Raw genomic sequence first — 21,260 nt, forward strand, 5'->3', positions numbered from 1 at the left:
CAGCCTGATGTCTTCTTGGCTCTACTCTCTTGATTATCTACAGGAACTCTGAATACTCTCCATTAACTGTAACTGTTGATTTTGCCCAGACTCTCCCTAGAGTCCGTAATAGGGGACCCTTCCTTACTCCCTTCCTCAATTGCTTTTTCAAGTACTTTTGTGACATTTCCTATCTAATGGTCTGAGCAGGCTGACAGCAACACTACCAGACCCCAGTTGTTTTCCATAGGGCTTCTCCGCAGTGTGTAGAAGCCAGGTGTTTGCCCACCTGACTTTAGCTCAAGAAAACTCCCAGGCACTTCCTGATGGTGAAAGCCCAGTAGGTGGATTCTGCACAATGGACTGAACTCAGCTGAGGAAAATGGAAGTACTTTTGGTGATCAGCAAGGGCAATGGAATGTAGGATAGAGATTAAATGTCAAGAAGTCAACTTGTCTATCAGTGAGCATTCTTGGCTTTATCATTGCAAGTGTCAAATCTATTAGCATTGCACTGTCTGTACTTTCATTTTACAGCTTCCATTGACTCAATAATACACAACATGGTGTCTCCAAACAAGGAATAATTTTAAAGTCTGTGTATGGCTTTGTACTTTTTTGAAGTCTTTTATGAATTTTGTCTTAATCAATTGATCAGAATATTATACATTTTTAAAAGAACATTTTTAAAAGAACAAAGAACATTTGTACTTTTTTGAAGTCTTGTATGAATTTTGTGTTAATCAATTGATCAGAATATTATACATTTTTAAAAGAACTCTTTATACAAGCAAGCTAATACTAGTTTTTGAAACTTAAGATAAATGCCCTTATACTCAGGGCATTTTTTGCCTTCTAAATATATGAAAAATTTAACCAGTAAAACAGACCAGGTATTAAGAAAAGTCTGTGATCCTTTTAAGGCTGAGTTGTTACATTCCCGACAAAAGAACATCCTACCAGCATTTCTGGTTTTAGCAACAGTATTTGTCTCAAGCCAGCCGGAGAGAATTAAAGAGATTATGCTAGCATTTTAATTAATTTTTACTTTTTATTGTAAGATTTCAAACATACCATAAAAAGTTGACAGAATAGAATAAATAACCATACATGTACCTATCCTATCAGTTACCCCTGACATCAGCCCATGGTCAGTCCTGCCCATAAACTCCTCAGCCATGCCTTCTACCTTCTATTGTTTTGAAATAAGTTGTAAACATTATATCATTAAATTGCATTTTGACCAACAGAATATTAGATTTGATTTTTTAAGACTGGGAGCATCCGTGAGTATTTATTATTCTCTCTCTTGGTTTTTGCATCTTAGAAAGAAAAAGGCACGTGTTCAAAAAACAATGGTGATTCCAGATATTTTACCCTCTTTGACAGCCCTCATCAGCTGCATTTTCCCTTCTCCTGGAATAGTAATTTCTAGACCAAAGAATAGTTTCTATAGTTAAGGCCTAGCTTGCCACAGCCTCATCCAAATGTCCTCTACAGAGTTAGGCCATAGAGGAGAACAAGGGACTATCAAATTTTGGGGGACCCAGGAAAGTAAGCCCTTTTTCTCAACATGGATTTGGCATCAGAATCAGTTAGATTGGGACTTCCCTGGTGGTGCAGTGATTAAGAATCCACCTGCCAAGGCAGGGGACACAGGTTCAAGCCCTGGTCCAGGAAGATCCCACATGCCGCAGAGCAGCTAAGCCCATGAGCCACAACTACTGAGCCTAAGCTCTAGAGCCCGTGAGCCACAACTACTGAAGCCCACACGCCTAGAGCCTCTGCTCCACAACAGGAGAAGCCACTGCAATGAGAAGCCCGCGCACCGCAACAAAGAGTAGCCCCCCCTGCTCTGAGGCGGGAGTGCAAGCGGGGGCGTCAGCGTCGGGCCCAGCAGCTGGAGGCCAGACTCACCACACACACTGGTCTCTTTTGAAAGGGTAAGAAAAAGAAGAGGAAGAGAGAGAAACTACAGGAATCTACATCAGCCGTGTGGACGAAAGGCTCTTGGTGATGCAGCCAGGAGTCAGTGCTGTGCCTCTGAGGTGGGAGAGCCAACTTCAGGACACTGGTCCACAAGAGACCTCCCACATAATATCAAACGGCGAATATCTCCCAGAGATCTCCATCTCAACACCAGCACCCAGCTTCACTCAATGACCAGCAAGCTACAGTGTGGGACACCCTATGCCAAACAACTAGCAAGACAGGAACACAACCCCACCCATTAGCAGAGAGGCTGCCTAAAATCATAATAAGTCCACAGACACCCCAAAACACACCACCAGACGTGGACCTAACCACCAGAAAGACAAGATCCAGCTTCATCCACCAGAACACAGGCACTAGTCCCCTCCACCAGGAAGCCTACACAGCCCACTGAACCAACTTTAGCCACTGGGGACAGACACCAAAAGCAACGGGAACGACGAACCTGCAGCGTGCAAAAAGGAGACCCCAAACACAGTAAGATAAGCAAAATGAGAAGACAGAAAAACACACAGCAGATGAAGGAGCAAGATAAAAACCCACCAGACCTAACAAATGAAGAGGAAATAGGCAGTCTACCTGAAAAAGAATTCAGAATAATGATAGTAAAGATGATCCAAAATCTTGGGTATAGAATAGACAAAATGCAAGAAACATTTAACAAGGACCTAGAAGAACTAAAGATGAAACAAGCAATGATGAACAACACAATAAATGAAATTAAAAATACTCTAGATGGGATCAATAGCAGAATAACTGAGGCAGAGGAATGGATAAGTGACCTGGAAGATAAAATAGTGGAAATAACTACAGCAGAGCAGAATAAAGAAAAAAGAATGAAAAGAACCGAGTACAGTCTCAGAGACCTCTGGGACAACATCAAATGCACCAACATTCGAATTATAGGGGTTCCAGAAGAAGAAGAGAAAAAGAAAGGGACTGAGAAAATATTTGAAGAGATTATAGTTGAAAACTTCCCTAATATGGGAAAGGAAATAGTTAATCAAGTCCAGGAAGCACAGAGAGTCCCATACAGGATAAACCCAAAGAGAAATATGCTGACACATATTAATCAAACTGTCAAAAATTAAATACAAAGCAAACATATTAAAAACAGCAAGGGAAAAACAACAAATAACACACAAGGGAATCCCCATAAGGTTAACAGCTGATCTTTCAGCATAAACTCTGCAAGCCAGAAGGAGTGGCAGGGCATATTTAAAGTGATGAAGGAGAAAAACCTTCAGCCAAGATTACTCTACCCAGCAAGGATCTCATTCAGATTTGATGGAGAAATTAAAACCTTTACAGACAAGCAAAAGCTGAGAGAGTTCAGCACCACCAAACCAGCTTTACAGCAAATGCTAAAGGAACTTCTCTAGGCAAGAAACACAAGAGAAGGAAAAGACCTACAATAACAAACCCAAAACAATTAAGAAAATGGTAATAGGAACATACATATTGATAATTACCTTAAATGTAAGTGGACAAAATGCTCCCACCAAAAGACACAGACTGGCTGAATGGACACAAAAACAAGACCCACATATATGCTGTCTACAAGAGACCCACTTCTGACCTAGAGACACATACAGACTGAAAATAAGGGGATGGAAAAAGATACTCCATGCAAATGGAAACCAAAAGAAAGCTGGAGTAGCAATTCTCATATCAGACAAAATAGACTTTAAAATAAAGACTATTAGAAGACACAAAGAAGGACACTACATAATGATCAAGGGATCAATCCAAGAAGAAGAGATAACAATTGTAAATATTTATGCACCCAACATAGGAGCACCTCAGTACATAAGGCAAATACTAACAGCCATAAAAGGGGAAATTGACAGTAACACATTCATAGTAGGAGACTTTAACACCCCACTTTCACCAATGGACAGATCATCCAAAATGAAAATAAATAAGGAAACACAAGCTTTAAATGATACATTAAACAAGATGGACTTAATTGATATTTATAGGACATTCCATCCAAAACCAACAGAATACACATTTTTCTCAAGTGCTCATATAACATTCTCCAGGATAGATCATATCTTGGGACACAAATCAAGCCTTGATAAATTTAAGAAAATTGAAATTGTATCAAGTATCTTTTCCAACCACAACACTATGAGACTAGATATCAATTACAGGAAAAGATCTGTAAAAAATACAAATACATGGAGGCTAAACAATACACTACTTAATAACGAAGTGATCACTGAAGAAACCAAAGAGGAAATCAAAAAATACCTAGAAACAAATGACAATGGAGACATGACGACCCAAAACCTATGGGATGCAGCAAAAGCAGTTCTAAGAGGTAAGTTAATAGCAATACAATCCTACCTTAAGAAACAGGAAACATCTCGAATAAACAACCTAACCTTGCACCTAAAGCAATTAGAGAAGGAAGAACAAAAGAACCCCAAAGTTAGCAGAAGGAAAGAAATCATAAAAATCAGATCAGAAATAAATGAAAAAGAAATGAAGGAAACGATAGCAAAGATCAATAAAACTAAAAGCTGGTTCTTTGAGAAGATAAACAAAATTGATAAACCGTTAGCTAGACTCATCAAGAAAAAAAGGGAGAAGACTCAAATCAATAGAATTAGAAATAAAAAAGGAGAAGTAACAACTGACACTGCAGAAATACAAAGGATCATGAGAGATTACTACAAGCAACTCTATGCCATTAAAATTGACAACCTGAAAGAAATGGACTAATTCTTAGAAAAGCACAACCTTCCGAGACTGAAACAGGAAGAAATAGAAAATATAAACAGACCAATCACAAAGCCTGAATTTTAAACTGTGATTAAAAATCTTCCAACAAACAAAAGCCCAGGACCAGATGGCTTCACAGGTGATTCTATACATAGAGAATCCTAAAGATGCTACCAGAAAACTACTAGAGCTAATCAATGAATTTGGTAAAGTAGCAGGATACAAAATTAATGCACAGAAATCTCTCGCATTCCTATACACTAATGATGAAAAATCTGAAAGTGAAATTAAGAAAATACTCCCATTTACCATTGCAACAAAAAGAATAAAATATCTAGAAATAAACCTACGTAAGGAGACAAAAGACCTGTATGCAGAAAATTATAAGACACTGATGAAAGAAATTAAAGATGATACAAATAGATGGAGAGAAATACCATGTTATTGGATTGGAAGAATCAACATTGTGAAAATGACTCTACTACCCAAAGCAATCTACAGATTCAGTGCAATCCCTATCAAACTACCACTGGTATTTTTCACAGAACTAGAACAAAAAGTTTCACAATTTGTATGGAACACAAAAGACCCCAAATAGCCAAAGCAATCTTGAGAACGAAAAACGGAGCTGGAGGAATCAGGCTCCCTGACTTCAGACTATACTACAAAGCTACAGTAATCAAGACAGTATAGTACTGGCACAAAAACAGAAAGATAGATCAATGGAACAGGATAGAAAGCCCAGAGATAAACCCACGCACATATGGTCACCTTATCTTTGATAAAGGAGGCAGGAATGTACAGTGGAGAAAGGACAGCCTCTTCAATAGTGGTGCTGGGAAAACTGGACAGGTACATGTCCAGTACATGTAAAAGTATGAGATTAGATCACTCCGTAACACCATACACAAAAATAAGCTCAAAATGGATTAAGGACCTAAATGTAAGGCCAGAAACTATCAAACTCTTAGAGGAAAACATAGGCAGAACACTCTATGACATAAATCACAGCAAGATCCTTTTTGACCCACCTCCTAGAGAAATGGAAATAAAAACAAAAATAAACAAATGGGACCTAATGAAACTTCAAAGCTTTTGCACAGCAAAGGAAACCATAAACAAGACCAAAAGACAACCCTCAGAATGGGAGAAAATATTTGCAAATGAAGCTACTGACAAAGGATTAATCTCCAAAATTTACAAGCAGCTCACGCAGCTCAATAACAAAAAAACAAACAACCCAATCCAAAAATGGGCAGAAGACCTAAATAGACATTTCTCCAAAGAAGATATACAGACTGCCAACAAACACATGAAAGAATGCTCAACATCATTAATCATTAGAGAAATGCAAATCAAAACTACCATGAGATATCATCTTGCACCAGTCAGAACGGCCATCATCAAAAAATCTAGAAAGAATAGATGCTGGAGGGGGTGTGGAGAAAAGGGAACCCTCTTGCACTGCTGGTGGGAATGTGAATTGGTACAGCCACTATGGAGAACATTATGGAGGTTCCTTAAAAAACTACAAATAGAACCACCATATGACCCAGCAATCCCACTACTGGGCATATACCCTGAGAAAACCATGATTCAGAAAGAGTCATGTACCAAAATGTTCATTGCAGCTCTACTTACAATAGCCCGGAGATGGAAACAACCTAAGTGTCCATCATCGGATGAGTGGATAAAGAAGATGTGGCACATATATACAATGGAATATTACTCAACCATAAAAAGAAACAAAATTGAGCTATTTGTAATGAGGTGGATAGACCTAGAGTCTGTGATACAGAGTGAAGTAAGTCAGAAAGAGAAAGACAGATACCGTATGCTAACACATATATATGGAATTTAAGAAAAAAAATGTCACGAATAGGGGTAAGACAGGAATAAAGACACAGACCTACTAGAGAACGGACTTGAGGATATGGGGAGGGGGAAGGGTAAGCTGTGACAAAGCGAGAGAGAGGCATGGACCTATATACACTACCAAACGTAAGGTAGATAGCTAGTGGGAAGCAGCCGCATAGCACAGGGAGATCAGCTCGGTGCTTTGTGACCGCCTGGAGGGGTGGGATAGGGAGGGTGGGAGGGAGGGAGACGCAAGAGGGAAGAGATATGGGAACATATGTATATGTATAACTGATTCACTTTGTTATAAAGCAGAAACTAACACACCATTGTAAAGCAATTATACTCCAATAAAGATGTAATAATAAATAAATACTTAAAAAAAGATGTGGCACATATATACAATGGAATATTACTCAGCCATAAAAAGAAATGAAATTGAGCTATTTGTAATGAGGTGGATGGACCTAGAGTCTGTCATACAGAGTGAAGTAAGTCAGAAAGGGAAAGACAAATACCGTATGGTAACACATATATATGGAATTTAAGAAAAGAAAAATGTCATGAAGAACCTAGAGGTAAGACAGGAATAAAGACACAGACCTACTAGAGAATGGACTTGAGGATATGGGGAGGGGGAAGGGTAAGCTGGGACGAAGTGAGAGAGTGGCATGGATATATATACGCTACCAAACGTAAAATAGATAGCTAGTGGGAAGCAGCCGCATAGCACAGGGAGATCAGCTGGGGGCTTTGTGACCACCTGGAGGGGTGGGATAGGGAGGGTGGGAGGGAGGGAGACACAAGAGGGAAGAGATATGGGAACATATGTATATGTATAACTGATTCACTTTGTTATAAAGCAGAAATGAACACACCATTGTAGAGCAATTATACTCCAATAAAGAGGGAAAAAAAAAAAAAAAAAGAGTAGCCCCCACTCACTGCAACTAGAGAAAGCCCGCACACAGCAACGAAGACCCAATGCAGCCGATAAATAAATAGTTTATTTTTTTAAAAAAAAGAATCACTTAGATTGTCTTTATTTCAAAATTACTGTTCTACATGGATGTCCTATGTTTTTTAGGTAATTGCTCTTTCCTTATAAGTTTATCACTTACCCAAGAGGAAGAGCCTCTTTAAGTCTCTCTTAGGGCCCTTTGGGCTGTAAGCAAACACCCCCAAGTCCACCTAGTTATTTCTTGGCTAGGCGGAGGTGGGATACTAGGTTATTTTTAAGTGGTGGTTTGAGATATTAGGAGATCTTTGACTTTGTTTACTGGGAAATAAATTCATTGGTGTATGGAAGTTTGAACATGTGTCCAAGGTCCAAAGACCTGAGCCCTCTGATTTTTATGCTGTTGCAGTTTCTACAGGACATCTTAGATACGCTGTTTGTGATTTTGGATGATAATACAGAGAAATATGGCCTGTTGGTGTTTCAGTCTTTGGTAAGTCTCACCCTTCCTGATTTTTATTAATTATTCCCGTCACATATTTTTTAAAAATCTAAGGAAAGCAACTTATTATAGTGAGTCAGCACAAGATGTAGATGTTTCCAATAGAAAAGGAACTGAGGAGTGTCACCCAAGGAAGACCAACAATCACCCTACCAGGCAGAGCCCTACAAGATCAAATCTGGACTTCAACTTTGTAGTTTTGATACTCAGTCTCACCACTGTTGCAGGGTTTCCTAGCCCCTGAAATAGTGACCTACACCAACAAAAGGCCCAGAGACTAATATAGGAAACAAGACAGCCTGTTTTTCCACTTACAAAAGTAGGATACAACCACCAGGAAAAGCAGAGACTCACTTGTGCTGGTGGAGCACCACACTCTCTTCCTCTATGCAGTGGTTTGGGAGCCAGAGTCTCAGAAGGTTGCTTAGTGTGCAAGGACAGTGATTTGGATGTTCAGTGCGTTTTGTTGAATATATCCAGTCCTACAGGAGGGCTGTATGTTCAAGGAGAACCAGATACTCTGAGTCTACCTGATAGATGAGGAGCAGAGGCAAGAGTTAGAATGGTACTTGCAAAGTTTGCTTCTCTGGCTTTTCTTCTTCCTTGTTTCCCTGGCCAGCCAACCCCATTTCCGAAGGGTACAGCCTTTCATAGGCTGGTTTGGCTTAGAGGACAATATTTTTCTCTCTCTCTTTTCCAAGTTTTTTGAGACAACTTAGTGTTTATGCCACCTACACAGGTATTGTTTTGTATTCCCTAGGTCCATATTGAACCACCTAGCATTCGTGAAGAGAGAAGCTCAAAGTAACACTGGCATTGACAAATGAGTCCCAAGTTTGGAATGGGAGGCCAGGGATGTTAGGAATAGAACAAATATGACAGAAATACAGACACAGAATGGAAATCCTACATTCACTGGGAACACTGGAGAAAACACTAGCAGTTTGCCATTCCTTGAAGAATCAAGAGTTGTTTCCTGCTGGGGATAGGTTGGAGGCCTCCAATTAATTCTGCTACCCTCCATCTCTCCCAGGTATTCATCATCAACCTGCTCCGAGACATCAAATATTTCCATTTCCGACCTGTAATGGACACATACATCCAGAAGCACTTTGCTGGAGCCCTGGCATACAAGTAAGTTGCATTTGGCACCATCATCAGGACTTGTGTTTGACTAGAAAGACGGGCTTTTAAAAAGTTCAGTGGCACCAACATTCGTTCAGCAGACCTTTTTTTTTTAAACTTAATTTACTTATTTTTTAACCCTGGTAAAATACACATAGCATAAAACGTATCATCTTAACCAATTTTTTTTTATAAGGGTAACTTCTCTTTTTTTCTTTTTTTTTAAAGAATCAATTTTATTTATTTGTTTATTTTTGGTTGCATTGGGTCTTCATTGCTGCACGTGGGCTTTCTGTAGCTGTGGCGAGCGGGGGCTACTCTCTGTGGCGGTGTGCGGCTTCTCATTGCGGTGGCTTCTCTTATTGCAAAGCACAGGCTCTAGGCACACAGGCTCAGTCGTTGTGGCACTCGGGCTTAGTTGCTCTGCAGCATGTGGGATCTTCCCAGACCAGGGATTGAACCCGTGTCCCCTGCATTGGCAGGCGGATTCTTAACCACTGGGTCACCAGAGAATTCCCTTAACCATTTTTAAGTGTACAGCTCAGTGGCATTAAGTATATCTACATTTTTGTACAACCATCACCACCATTCATCTCCAGAACTGTTTTCATCTTGCAAAACTGAAGCTCTGTACCCATTAACCAATAACTTCCCATTCCCCCCCCCACCACCAGCCCTCGTGTAATCACCATTATACTTTTTGTCTATGGATTTGCTAATCTGGGACCTCATATAAATTGAATCATACAATATTTGTCTCTTTGTGACTGGCTTATTTCACTTACCATAATGTCCTCAGTGCTCATCCATGTCATAGCATGTGTCAGAATTTCCTTCCTTTTATTCTAAATAATGTTCCACTGTATATACCACATTTTGTTTATCCATTCATCTGTTGATGAATACTTGGCTATATTTATCCACCTTTCAGCAATTGTGAATAATGCTACTATGAACATGGGCATACAAATATCTCTTAGAGACCCTGCTTTCAAGTCTTTTGGGTATATACCCAGAAATGAAATGGGTAGATCATATGATAATCCTATTTTTAATTTTTTAAGGAACCACCATACTATTTTCCACAGCAGCTGCACCATTTTACATTCCCACCAATAATGCACAAGTGTTCCAATATCTCCACATTCTCGCCAATACTTGTTACTTTCTGTTTTTTTTGTATTTTTTTTAATAGTAGCCTTTCTAATGGGTATGAGATGGTATCTTGTGGTTTTGATTTGCATTTCCCTAATGATTAGTGATGTTGAGCATCTCTTCATGTGCTTATTGACCATTTATATATCTTCTTTGGAGAAAAATCTGTAAGTCCTTTGCCTATTTTTGAATCAGGTTGTTTGGTTGGTTGTTGCTGAGCTGTAATTCTGGATATTAACCCATTTTCAGGGATATGATTTGCAAATATTTTCTCCCATTGCCTTTTTAATCTGTTGATTGTGTCTTTTGATGCACGGAAGTCTTCAATTTTGATATAGTTTAATTTATCTAATTTTTCTTTCATTGCCTATGTTTTGATGTCTTATCCAAGAAATGATTGCTTAATCCAATGTCATGAAACTTTTCTCCTATGTTTTTGTATAAGAGTTTTATCTCTTACATTTAGGTATTTGATTAATTTTAAATTAATTTTTGTTTATTGTGCAACATAAGGGTCCAATTTTATTCTTTTGTGTGTGGATATTTAGTTTTTCCAATACAACTTGTAGAAAAAGAATATCCTTTTCCCATTTAATGATGAAAATCATTTGGCCGTATACATGAGGGTTTATTTCTGGGCTGTTTTATTCTATTGATGTATGTATCTGTCTTTATGCCAGTCCCACCCTGTTTTGACTAGTCTTTATAATCAAAGTTAAAGTTACTCTTTGTAGCTTTGTAGGATGTTTGAAATCAGGAACTGTGCATCCTCTAACTTTGTTCTTCTTTTTCAAGATTGTTTTGGCTGTTTGGGGTCCCTAGAGATTCCATATGAACTTTAGGATGGATTTTTCTATTTCTGCAAAAAATGTCATTGGGATTTTGATAGAGATTGCATTGAATTTGTAGATCACTTTGGATAGTGTTGACATCTTAACCAAATTAAGTCTCCCAATCCATGAATGTGGATGTCTTTCCATTTATTATTAACTTCTTTAATTTCTTTCTCTTTTTTTTCAGCAACATTTTGTTTTCAAAGTATAAGTCTTTCACCCCCTTGGTTAACGTTATTCCTAAGTATTTTATTCTTTTTTGATGCTACTGTAAATGGATTGTTTTCTTAATTTTCTTTTTTGATTGTTCATTGTTAGTATATAGAAAAGCAAATGATTTATATATGTTGATTTTGTTGCAGTGTTGCTGAATTCATTTATTAGTTCTAACAGAGTTTTTTGTGGATTCTTTAGATTTTTCTATATACAAGATCATGTTAGCTACAAACAAAGATAATCTTATTTCTTCCTTTCCAATTTTGGATGCCTTTTTTTTTTTTTTTTTTTTTGGCAGTACGCGGGCCTCTCACCGTTGTGGCCTCTCCCGTTGCGGAGCACAGGCTCCGGACGCACAGGCTTAGCGGCCATGGCTCACGGGCCCAGCCACTCTGTGGCATGAGGGATCCTCCCGGACCGGGGCATGAACCCGTGTCCCCTGCATTGGCAGGTGGACTCTCAACCACTGCGCCACCAGGGAGGCCCCAATTTGGATGCCTTTTATTGCTTTTCCTTGCCCAATTGCTCTTTCACTACTAATATGTTGAATAGAAGTGGCAAAAGCAGGCATCCTTGCCTTGTTTCTGATCTTAGAGGAACGCATTTCAGTCTTTTACCGTTGAGTATGATGTTAGATGTTAGCTTTCCGCTGATGTTTTAAACTAGAGTTTATTACATAGTTGTCATACTTTTCCTTCTAAGAAATGATGGCAGAGCTGCTAAAAATATGTCTTGCTTTTTCAGTGAGAAACATGTGAATAGCTAACTATAGTACTGACAAATAAATATCAAAGAAAAGAAAAAGATAGTCAATAAAAGAGATAATATGAATAATAAACATGGGAAACACTCACAGCTTATCTAAAACCATTAAAGCAATTTTTAAAGTCACCATATTATTCTATGGAATGAGTACAAGTTGTTTTTTTTTTTTTTTTTAATTTATTTGGTTGCACCAGGTCTTAGTTGCAACAGGCGGGCTCCTTAGTTGCGGCACATAGACTCCTTAGTTGTGGCATGCACGTGGGATCTAGTTCCCTGACCAGGGATCGAACCCAGGCCCTGCATTGGGAGCACAGAGTCTTATCCACTGTGCCACCAGGGTAGTCCCAGAACAAGTTTAGAAAACAAAACCGAAGGGTTCTGAGGCTGTGGAATCACTGGAACTCTGCCACTTTGATGTCACTTTGGAGAGCAGGCACTGCGCTGTGTACTTTACATGTGTCATCTCATTAGAATTCACAGTTTGAGATGTACTGTTGTTTCCTCTACATTTTAAATGAAAAGAATGAGGACAGAGGACCCAAATAACTTGCCCAAGGATGCAAAGCTAGAAACTGATAGGCCTAAGATGCGAACTGTTATCTGACGAGGGCCTGCACTCTTGCCCTGTGTACTCTTTTGCCATGTAAATGTGAAGGCCTTCTGACCCTGTAATCCCATTCCGCTCAGATGACTTGGTCCTAAGGAAATAAGATCATTGGGATGGCAAGGAGAGGCACACCGGACTATATACCTTTATTCAGAGTGTGTTGTATGTTCGGGAGACTTAGCAGTTTTAAACAAAACAAAACAAAACACACATCCAGTCCCAGACTTCGGGAAAACTTTCTTGTAATCAGAAAAAATGTGTGTCAGGGAAAGTGGGAAAGAATGATTATAATTGCTGATTGAAATGTGGCAACTCTTTTTGGACAGGGAGTGTTGTCTGGTCTTGGATGATCTAAAGATTCCACAGCTGTATTGGATCCATCACTCTATTCTAGCTCACTAGCAGTATATTATTTCCTATATGGCTAATTCAGGACTGCAAATATTTTAGGCTGCATTCATTGCTCTTGGATTAACGTGAGGTTTCTGAAACTGTTCTTTTTCCTAGGGAGCTAATCCGCTGTTTGAAGTGGTACATGGACTGCTCAGCAGAACTGATTCGGCAGGATCACATTCAGGAAGCCATGAGGGTAATGTACTGAGCTTGCTGTACAAAAAGGGCCCACCCCTGCAGAACTTTGCAAGTAGCCTCAATGGAGTAGTGTGCAGGACAAGTGTAGACAGCCAGTACACTGCTCTGCTTTCAGGAATGACTGCCTTGATCCACATAACTGCCTTTTCCTCACTTTGATTTTGCCCTAAAAGGTCTTTATTCCTCATAATTTTATCTTAAAGCAGGAGGGAGGGATGATGTGCATGTGGCTCTGAGCCATCCTCCCTGCCTCGTTTCTACCAACAATGTCAGTCTTTGCTTCCACTGGCTAAAATATCATATCTCCTTCTAAGCCAGTGTTGGTGGCAACATTGATGAGAAATAAGATCTTCCAATACTTTTCCCTTCTTCAGTAGTTACTAAACATTGTTTTCTATAACTGTTTTAAGAATGCACTGTATGCAGATATGTTGAGAAGAAGATAATCTAAAAACCGTGACCAGGCAGCCCTTTGCCTTGCTGGACAGCTCCACTTTACAGGGGACTGTCCTCATTGTTAGTTAACTGTACTTTCTGGTAACTTCTTTTCATGGCTACTGCTTCTACTGTAGAGAACAGCCTATGAGAATGTTGATCCCTCTTTTGCTCAACAGTTCTCCATATAGCTGTTTGAAGAAAACTGTCGTATCCTCTGAGAACTCATTTAAAGCAAGTTCATGCTTGCTTGCTTGCTTTTTTGTCCCTGTCTTTTCTTGTTCTTGAGTTACTCTCATTTTTTGGTTGCTTTTTAACCATGTCTTTCCCATCCTTTCTAGTTAGTAATAAAAGAAGAATGGCAGCAAAGTAGTTCTGCTTTCTCTTTGTCCTCTTTTAATATCCCATCATCTGCTCTAAGTACTTCTGGGCCTATGATTTTGTTATTCTCGTCCACGTGGTAACAGGTAAAACAGATGTTCCCCCAAGCATCATCAGATTAAAGAGGCAAAATCAAATCATAAATCCATATTTTCCCTGCCTCTTCTCTGCACATTCTTTAAAAATCTAAGGCCACAAGTCTCACTTCTGTCTTTCTTCACGCAATACATGTCAGCTGAGCAATCAGCATGTCATGGGTGCTAAGATGCAAAGAGTAAGACTGACCTCTCCCCTTGAAGAACACATCCCCTGAGTCCTAAGGGGAATCAGGTTCAAACACAAGTGTAGAGCAGGGTTCTGAGTGTAATGTGAGGGCAAGCACTGGGTTCTGTTCTTCTCTGAACCCCAGCACCTGTGAAGTGCCCTGCATAGTATTTGAGGGGATACAAGTTGAGTTAAATACAAAAGATTCTATGTGAGTTCATAAATTAATTGCTTAAGGTTACTGGAGATGCTATCTCAGAAGTTTTCCCCTAAGAGTCATTCATTCAGCCATTCATTCAGTCAGTATTGCTTGATACCTGCCATATGTCAGACACTGTGTTAACCACTGGGGATTCAGCAGGAGCCCAAGTAGAAAGGCTAGGCCTTCATAGCACTTCCATTCAAGTGGGGAAAAGGCAGATAATAAACATGTCAAACATAAATATACAAAGTAAGTGAGAAAAGAACATTGATGATGCTATGAGGGAAATAAACAGGATCTTGGGATGGAATGGCTGGAGAGGAGGGTTTACTTCAGATCAAGAGTTTAGGGAAAGCTTCCCTGACGAGGTGACCTGAGCTGAAATCAGTGTTAAGAACTGGGGGACGCACATTTCAGACTGAGGAAACAGAATGTTTAAAAGCCTGGATGGGAAAGAGCTAGAGTTTTCAAGCAACCATAAAGTGGCTGATGTGACCAAAGCAGAAGCTTTCAAATGTTCGGTTGGGTGTGAGAGGTGGCAGAAAGGAAGACCTGAGGGTGGTTCCAGGGGTCTGGCTAGATGAGCTGGGTTGATGGCAGGGTCACCTATGGAGGTACAAAATTCCTGGAGAATATCAGGCTTGGGTGGGGAAAAGGAAGAGTTCCATTGTGGGGGAGCACTTTTCTGGGGGTACTTTCATACTTGTTCTTACCATATCAAATGTATTTGAGTGGCATCTGATACTAATGCATCTAGCCCAACGGTTTTATCAGGCCATTTCCACTTCTTCATCAAATTTCAGTTTACAAGTCCTCTTGACCAAATGTGTAAGTCTCTATCTGATCCTAATTTCATCCTTATTCACAGAATGCATATGCTTCTGACCTGGCATTTCTTATTCCGGTATCATAATCTGTGGACCAGGAAACCTCCTCTTCTTTATTGCTCTTGATTCAATACATCTTGCTACTTACACATCAACTCTTCCTTTCCCTTTCAGAGTCATGACCTTCCAAAGTTATGCAACTAAAGATGAAAATAAAGAGTCTTTTATTTTCTTACTTGGTTACATTATTCCTGTGTGAATGACTTACGGGGGGGTATCCTTGGTGGGTCTGAGGATGGCTTTTGGCAGGGCGTTCCAAAAAGGCAGCATACTTTTCACTGCTGAGCTGCATCAGGTTCTTACCAGGGAGCCAGGAAAGAGAAAGCACAATGATCTCCTTAGTGACAGAAAGGTTGTAATAACTTTTAGGATCTCTTTTCCCTTCAGGTTTATTAACTTAAGTAGAAAAAGACAGAGAAGCTGCTTCAGCCGTAGTTAAGGGTTCCATTGTCTCCATACAGGGTTGGGAACACCTGTAAACTTCAAACAACTTCCATAGGATCCACCCTCACCTTTTATCCCACTCTTCTGCTCTCCTCTCTTTACCCAGTTGCATCTGTCACAGGTGGCCAACTTTACCTGGTCCTGGCCATCAGCTGGTGCTGATGGTAAAAATCAAGAGGAGTAGGGAAAGGGGAAGTCAGGTAATGATGGATGACTAGAAGTGAGCTTGTTTTCCTTGCCCTCATCCAGGTTTTCACAGGCTGTCTTCGACAACAGCCTTGTACTCCTCTGCAAAGTGTTTTATATTTTAGGACTTAATGGAGGAATTGATCTCTCATACCCAGGAAGTGCAAGCGACTTTGCTGTCTGGTTCTGCCTCTCACTCTGAAACTAGTGGATGTTTTAAGCCACTCAGTACATCTCTTGTGGTAGTTGTTTCAAACTGAGAAAAAAAACACTTTCCTTTTTAAATTTAGCAGAGACTTTCCAGGTTCTTTACAGACCAGGCATTAAATTTCCACATTATTTGTAGGCCAGGCATTAAAAGGCTACTGAAACAGAGACTGTAGCATTTATGGAGATGAGGCCAAACACTGTAACTTATTCTGCAGAATCCTCTGGTGCAGGCCTTGGAACACACATTTTTCTGAACTAGCCATTTTCCAGTGCCAGCTGAGTTCAGTGTGGAGCACATAAACACACACACACACACACTCACACACACAAAGTTTTGCTTTGCTAAACCTGACAGATGAATAGATCATGAAAGTAGCTTGGGAATTGTTTCCTGTTATATAGTTCAAGTAACTGAGCTCCATATTTCATCCTTGGATAAGTTTCTCCTCAGTTTTCAATGTCTCTGCCTTTCCAGTGTCTGGGAAATCGTTAGCCTTTCTTTGATTAGAAAGTATAGTCTTGGATCTTGAATTCTCTTAAAAGAGAATTATTCAGCTCATAAGCATGGGCCAAGCTGCAGGGACTCCTCAGAATCAGATTCTGCTCCCAAAACATGTTATGGGAGCTTTGTCTTCTGTATTGTTCATGAACTATTGATGGCAGGTGTCCTGGTCTGGAAGAGGATGGAAAATGGGTGGGTTAGGTCCACCAGCTCCTGTGCAACTAGGGACAAGTTCTTCAGACTTGACCCCTGGTGAGAAGGCTGGCACCGTGTCCAGCTGTTTCTTGAAGATGCAGAAGACTCTTTAAAGGACTCTTCCTTCTTGGAATAAATTTAAGAGAGGTTCTTATATCATTGCCTTTGTAGCCTTTTATTTCCAGACCTGAGAAAAATGAGAGAAATTTAATTTTCTTTTGATTCTATATGGTCTTGAATTCAACTGCTTCCATAACAGTCTGTGGTTATACACTTCCATAACCGCATGAAATAATTTGATGATTCTCTCAGTACATAGACAGTTGCTGCTCAGTGACCATTGGAGTTTTGAGAAAAGGTTTAAAAACTTAAAGTGCTTCACTACTAAATATAAAGTAGATTAATAATAACCTGCTATATAGCACAGGGAATTCTACTGAATACTCTGTAATGACCTATACAGGAAAAGAATCTAAAACAGAGTGGATATATGTATATGTATAACTGATTCACTTTGCTGTACAGCAGAAACTAACACAACATTGTAAATCAACTCTACTCCAATAAAAATTTTTTAAAAATTAAACTACTTGTCTCCATAGTTGGAATTGTCCCCCTCCCAAGCTTGGTGTATAATTTTCTGGTACTCCACCCTTCATTCCCTCATATGTTAGTTTCTGGACATCTTTAACACCTCTCTATCCCTTTTTCCTCCTACACCTCCAGGCCTTGGAGTACCTTTTCAAGTTTATTGTGCAGTCAAGGATCCTCTACTCACGTGCCACCTGTGGGATGGAAGAGGAGCAATTCCGGTCCAGCATCCAAGAACTTTTCCAGTCCATCCGGTTTGTGCTCAGTTTGGACAGCAGAAACTCAGAAACACTCCTTTTCACTCAGGTCTGTGAGCTACAGCAAAGTTTTGCTGCTGGATTCTTGTCTGTCTTAGCAGGTGATTTCTTTGTCCTCTGGCTTCCAGAGTCAAAGAAGCCCTGCCAAGCTCCTATGTTTTGGGTAAGGGATGAGTTATAAGGAAATACCTAATAGAATAAAATGCTGCTTTTACTTCAAAGCCAGCTATGCCCCAGCTTCCAAATATAAGACAGCCCAGTGGCTTTATGGTGGAGAAGAAGCACAACTTTGCCCTCTTTAGACCAAATTTATTTAGCTACCATGCTATTAGTTGTTCGTGAACATCTTATTTATAGAGGATATTCAGAATGTATAGAGAATTTTATTTCCTAGCCACTGTATTAATTTTGAAAACCTCAGGTTAGTATTGGTCCATCCTAGCAGTTAAGAATGAAATAGGTTGAAAAACAGCAGAAATAACTAGAAAACTTTGGCTAAGAATTAGGATTAGATTCCATTAGAAATACCAGTGTGGGAAGCAAGTTGCTTCCTTATATTAAAAATGTCTGTCCAGCTAATCAGTCACCTTTTACATGCAACCTTACCCTAGAAGGGATCACGGATATTGTTCATTACCCCAGTCACAAAGGGGTTATTTTTGCTTATAAATAAATGTCAGAATTTTATCTAATGAATTTCACTTCTTTGATTTTTCTGAAGCCAATTATTACATCAAAACCTATGAGCAAAGACCAGACAGCCTTTCTCATGTCCATTCATTCAGTCACTGCCAGGTCTGTCAGAGCAAATGTATGTTTAAATACCTCATTTAAGATTAGAATAGTCTGCTTTTTTTGTTTTCCACTTGCTTCTATGTTGCCCCTTGATGCCAGTTGCCCATAAGCCCCTTGGCCCAGAGAACAGGTGAGAAACTGGGGGATAGCCTCTATAAAACAGTGGAATACATCAAGGTCACCAGGTATCTTTATAAGAAAGGATCCTTCCATGGTCTCCCCTCCTGAACACCCCAAGCCAGTCATCTTTCTCCCTCCTTCCTCTCCCCCAGCCCATCTGTTCCTGCCAGCCAGGGCCCAGGACACCTACTCCTCCCTCAGCATGTGGAGATGTGGGGAGCTAGCAGAGCAAGCCAGATACACTTTCTGAGAACTCAGCAGTGCCCTGTACTCAATGGCATGTTCCTATCACATCAGGATAAATAGCTTAGATGTAGTCTTATCTTAGACCTGAGTCAGAATCAGACCTGCTTCTTTGGTGCCAGGCTCATGTTTCACAGTTTCAGAACTTTCAGCAAGAATGCTCTTCAGTCAGACTTTATATCTTTGATTCTGACCACTAGGAGATGTTATGGTGCAAGTGTCCTTCTGTTCCGATGCCATAAGTATAGGAAATTTCACCATTTAAGAGAGCAAATAAGCTACTGTTTGTTGTTGATTATGAAATACCTGCTTTTCTGGGAATTTCCTAGCAGTCCAGTGGTTAGGACTCGGCACTTTCACTGCCGTGGCCCCAGGTTCAAGCCTTGGTTGGGGAACTAAGATCCTGCAAGCCACACAGCACAGCCAAAAGGAAAGGAAAAAAAAAAGAAATACCTGCTTTTCCCCCTTTGTCTTTTGTATCTAGTTGCTTATGATGATAGTTTTTGTGCTGGTTCTAATTACTGCAAAATGATCTCCTTGATATCCCAGGGAGTTATAAATCTGCAGATAGAATTCATAAAAGTTCAGTCCTTGGTCCTGGCCTGAACATAGACTGCAGTATGACAGACCCATTTCCCCAGGTCATAAATTTTCACTCACTCTAGGCCAGTGTCTTACTGCCTGTTGAAGCAATCAGGAAAAACAGCTCCCCACCCTGCCCCCCAAACTGTCACTGAGGAAGAGCGCACTCTCACCTCGTCTCAAGGTGACACTCCATTTCCCTTTGTAAATCTTGGCTTAATAGTGTAAGAGGACTGAGAAGTACGAAGAGCCTCCTTCATGCTGCTTCCGTTTAGACAAGAGAAATGAACAAGAGCCAGCATTTATTGAAGGCCTATTGTGTGCCAGGCAGTCTACTGGAAATTAATTTTATGCACCTAAACTTTTTCCTCATACCAATACGAGGAGATAAGTAATAGCATCATCCCCATTTTATAGATGAGAAAAGTGAGAATTAGGTAGTAACTCACCCAAGGTTATGTGGCAGATAAGTGGTAACGCTGGGATTTAAACTCATGTCTGTCCAATTCCAAAACCCATTCTCTTTCTCCTAAACTATTCTGCCTCCCAAAGGCTCAGATTCTCAAGAGAATATTGAGACTCAGTTCTCAAGAGGTTACCATATGGGTCTGTCAGAGCTAAGATCCTAGGAGAGAATTCTCCAAACACACACATACTCCACTTGTCCAGGCCATCTAGGTCTCTGAACTCTATGCCAACATTATCCGCAGTCCTCAAGAGTTCATGGCTGACTAAATCCACACATTCTCCATCCTTTTGGATTTACACTTGAAACTGCCAGGCATCACACGTGAAGGAACTAATTTACAAAGTCTTTAGATTTCATGGTTTCAAATAAATGACACTATTCTGGGGAAATGGTCCAGTTTTCAGAGCTGGATTGCTAGCTGAAGGACTGTGAATGGAGTTCACCTAGTGCTGCTTGATGGTGCTCAGTTATCTTTGCCTACGTTCTTTGAGAGCTTCCTGGCTTGAATTTGGGACTGAAACTGGAAAATCAAGAGCTTGATCGTAGAGACAGACAAAAAAATTTAAATCCATTTTATGAGCAAAAACAGCTATAGATGTTAAGCCCTAGAGTTAATTTCTGTATATATTCCCTTCTCTTGCCAGCAAATGCCTTGGCAAGTTCTGAAAGCTTCAAGCGGCCTGAGCCCCAGTAAATTCTCTTGTTTTGGTTACCTTTTTGGTTCTTCCTGCTGCATGCCCTAAGAGTGCTGCAGGGTGGAGTCCAAGGCCAGGGAGGAGCACATTCGAGGCAGGGGTGCTGCAATGACTTCTCAACCTCTCACCACCATGTATCATTGTCTAAGCATGCAAGATAGATGCATACCTAACTCTGAGCTAACCAGACCTTCACTTGCTTCCGCAGGCTGCACTTCTCAATTCCTTCCCAACGATCTTTGATGAGCTGCTGCAAATGTTCACTGTGCAGGAGGTAGCAGAGTTTGTGAGAGGGACTCTGGGGAGCATGCCCAGCACTGTGCACATTGGGCAGTCAATGGATGTGGTCAAGCTGCAGTCCATTGCCAGAACTGTGGATAGCCGCCTATTTTCTTTCTCAGGTAAATCAAGTTGGGATGAGAGTCACACTCACCTTTCTTCCTTATCAGGGTGTTGGCCAAGTGGGAAGCAAAGGATCAGTTTCATCAGCCAT

The 21,260-nt window shown here is 40.2% G+C and overlaps 1 protein-coding gene across 2 annotated transcripts in view; it reads left to right on the top strand.

Annotated features, from left to right (window-relative positions):
- Window positions 1–21,260, top strand: part of DOCK3 (dedicator of cytokinesis 3) — a 405,892-nt gene that overhangs the window by 318,368 nt on the left and 66,264 nt on the right. For both annotated transcript variants that reach the window (XM_073811161.1, XM_033865050.2), the window contains exons 20-24: window positions 7,925–8,008; window positions 9,051–9,151; window positions 13,226–13,307; window positions 17,742–17,912; window positions 20,976–21,168. In XM_073811161.1, the coding sequence (XP_073667262.1) occupies window positions 7,925–8,008; window positions 9,051–9,151; window positions 13,226–13,307; window positions 17,742–17,912; window positions 20,976–21,168 (631 nt within the window). The remainder of the gene's footprint in view (window positions 1–7,924; window positions 8,009–9,050; window positions 9,152–13,225; window positions 13,308–17,741; window positions 17,913–20,975; window positions 21,169–21,260) is intronic.

The sequence above is a fragment of the Tursiops truncatus genome, chromosome 10 (genome assembly GCF_011762595.2).
Source record: "Tursiops truncatus isolate mTurTru1 chromosome 10, mTurTru1.mat.Y, whole genome shotgun sequence".
NCBI classification, from domain to species: Eukaryota; Metazoa; Chordata; class Mammalia; order Artiodactyla; family Delphinidae; genus Tursiops; species Tursiops truncatus.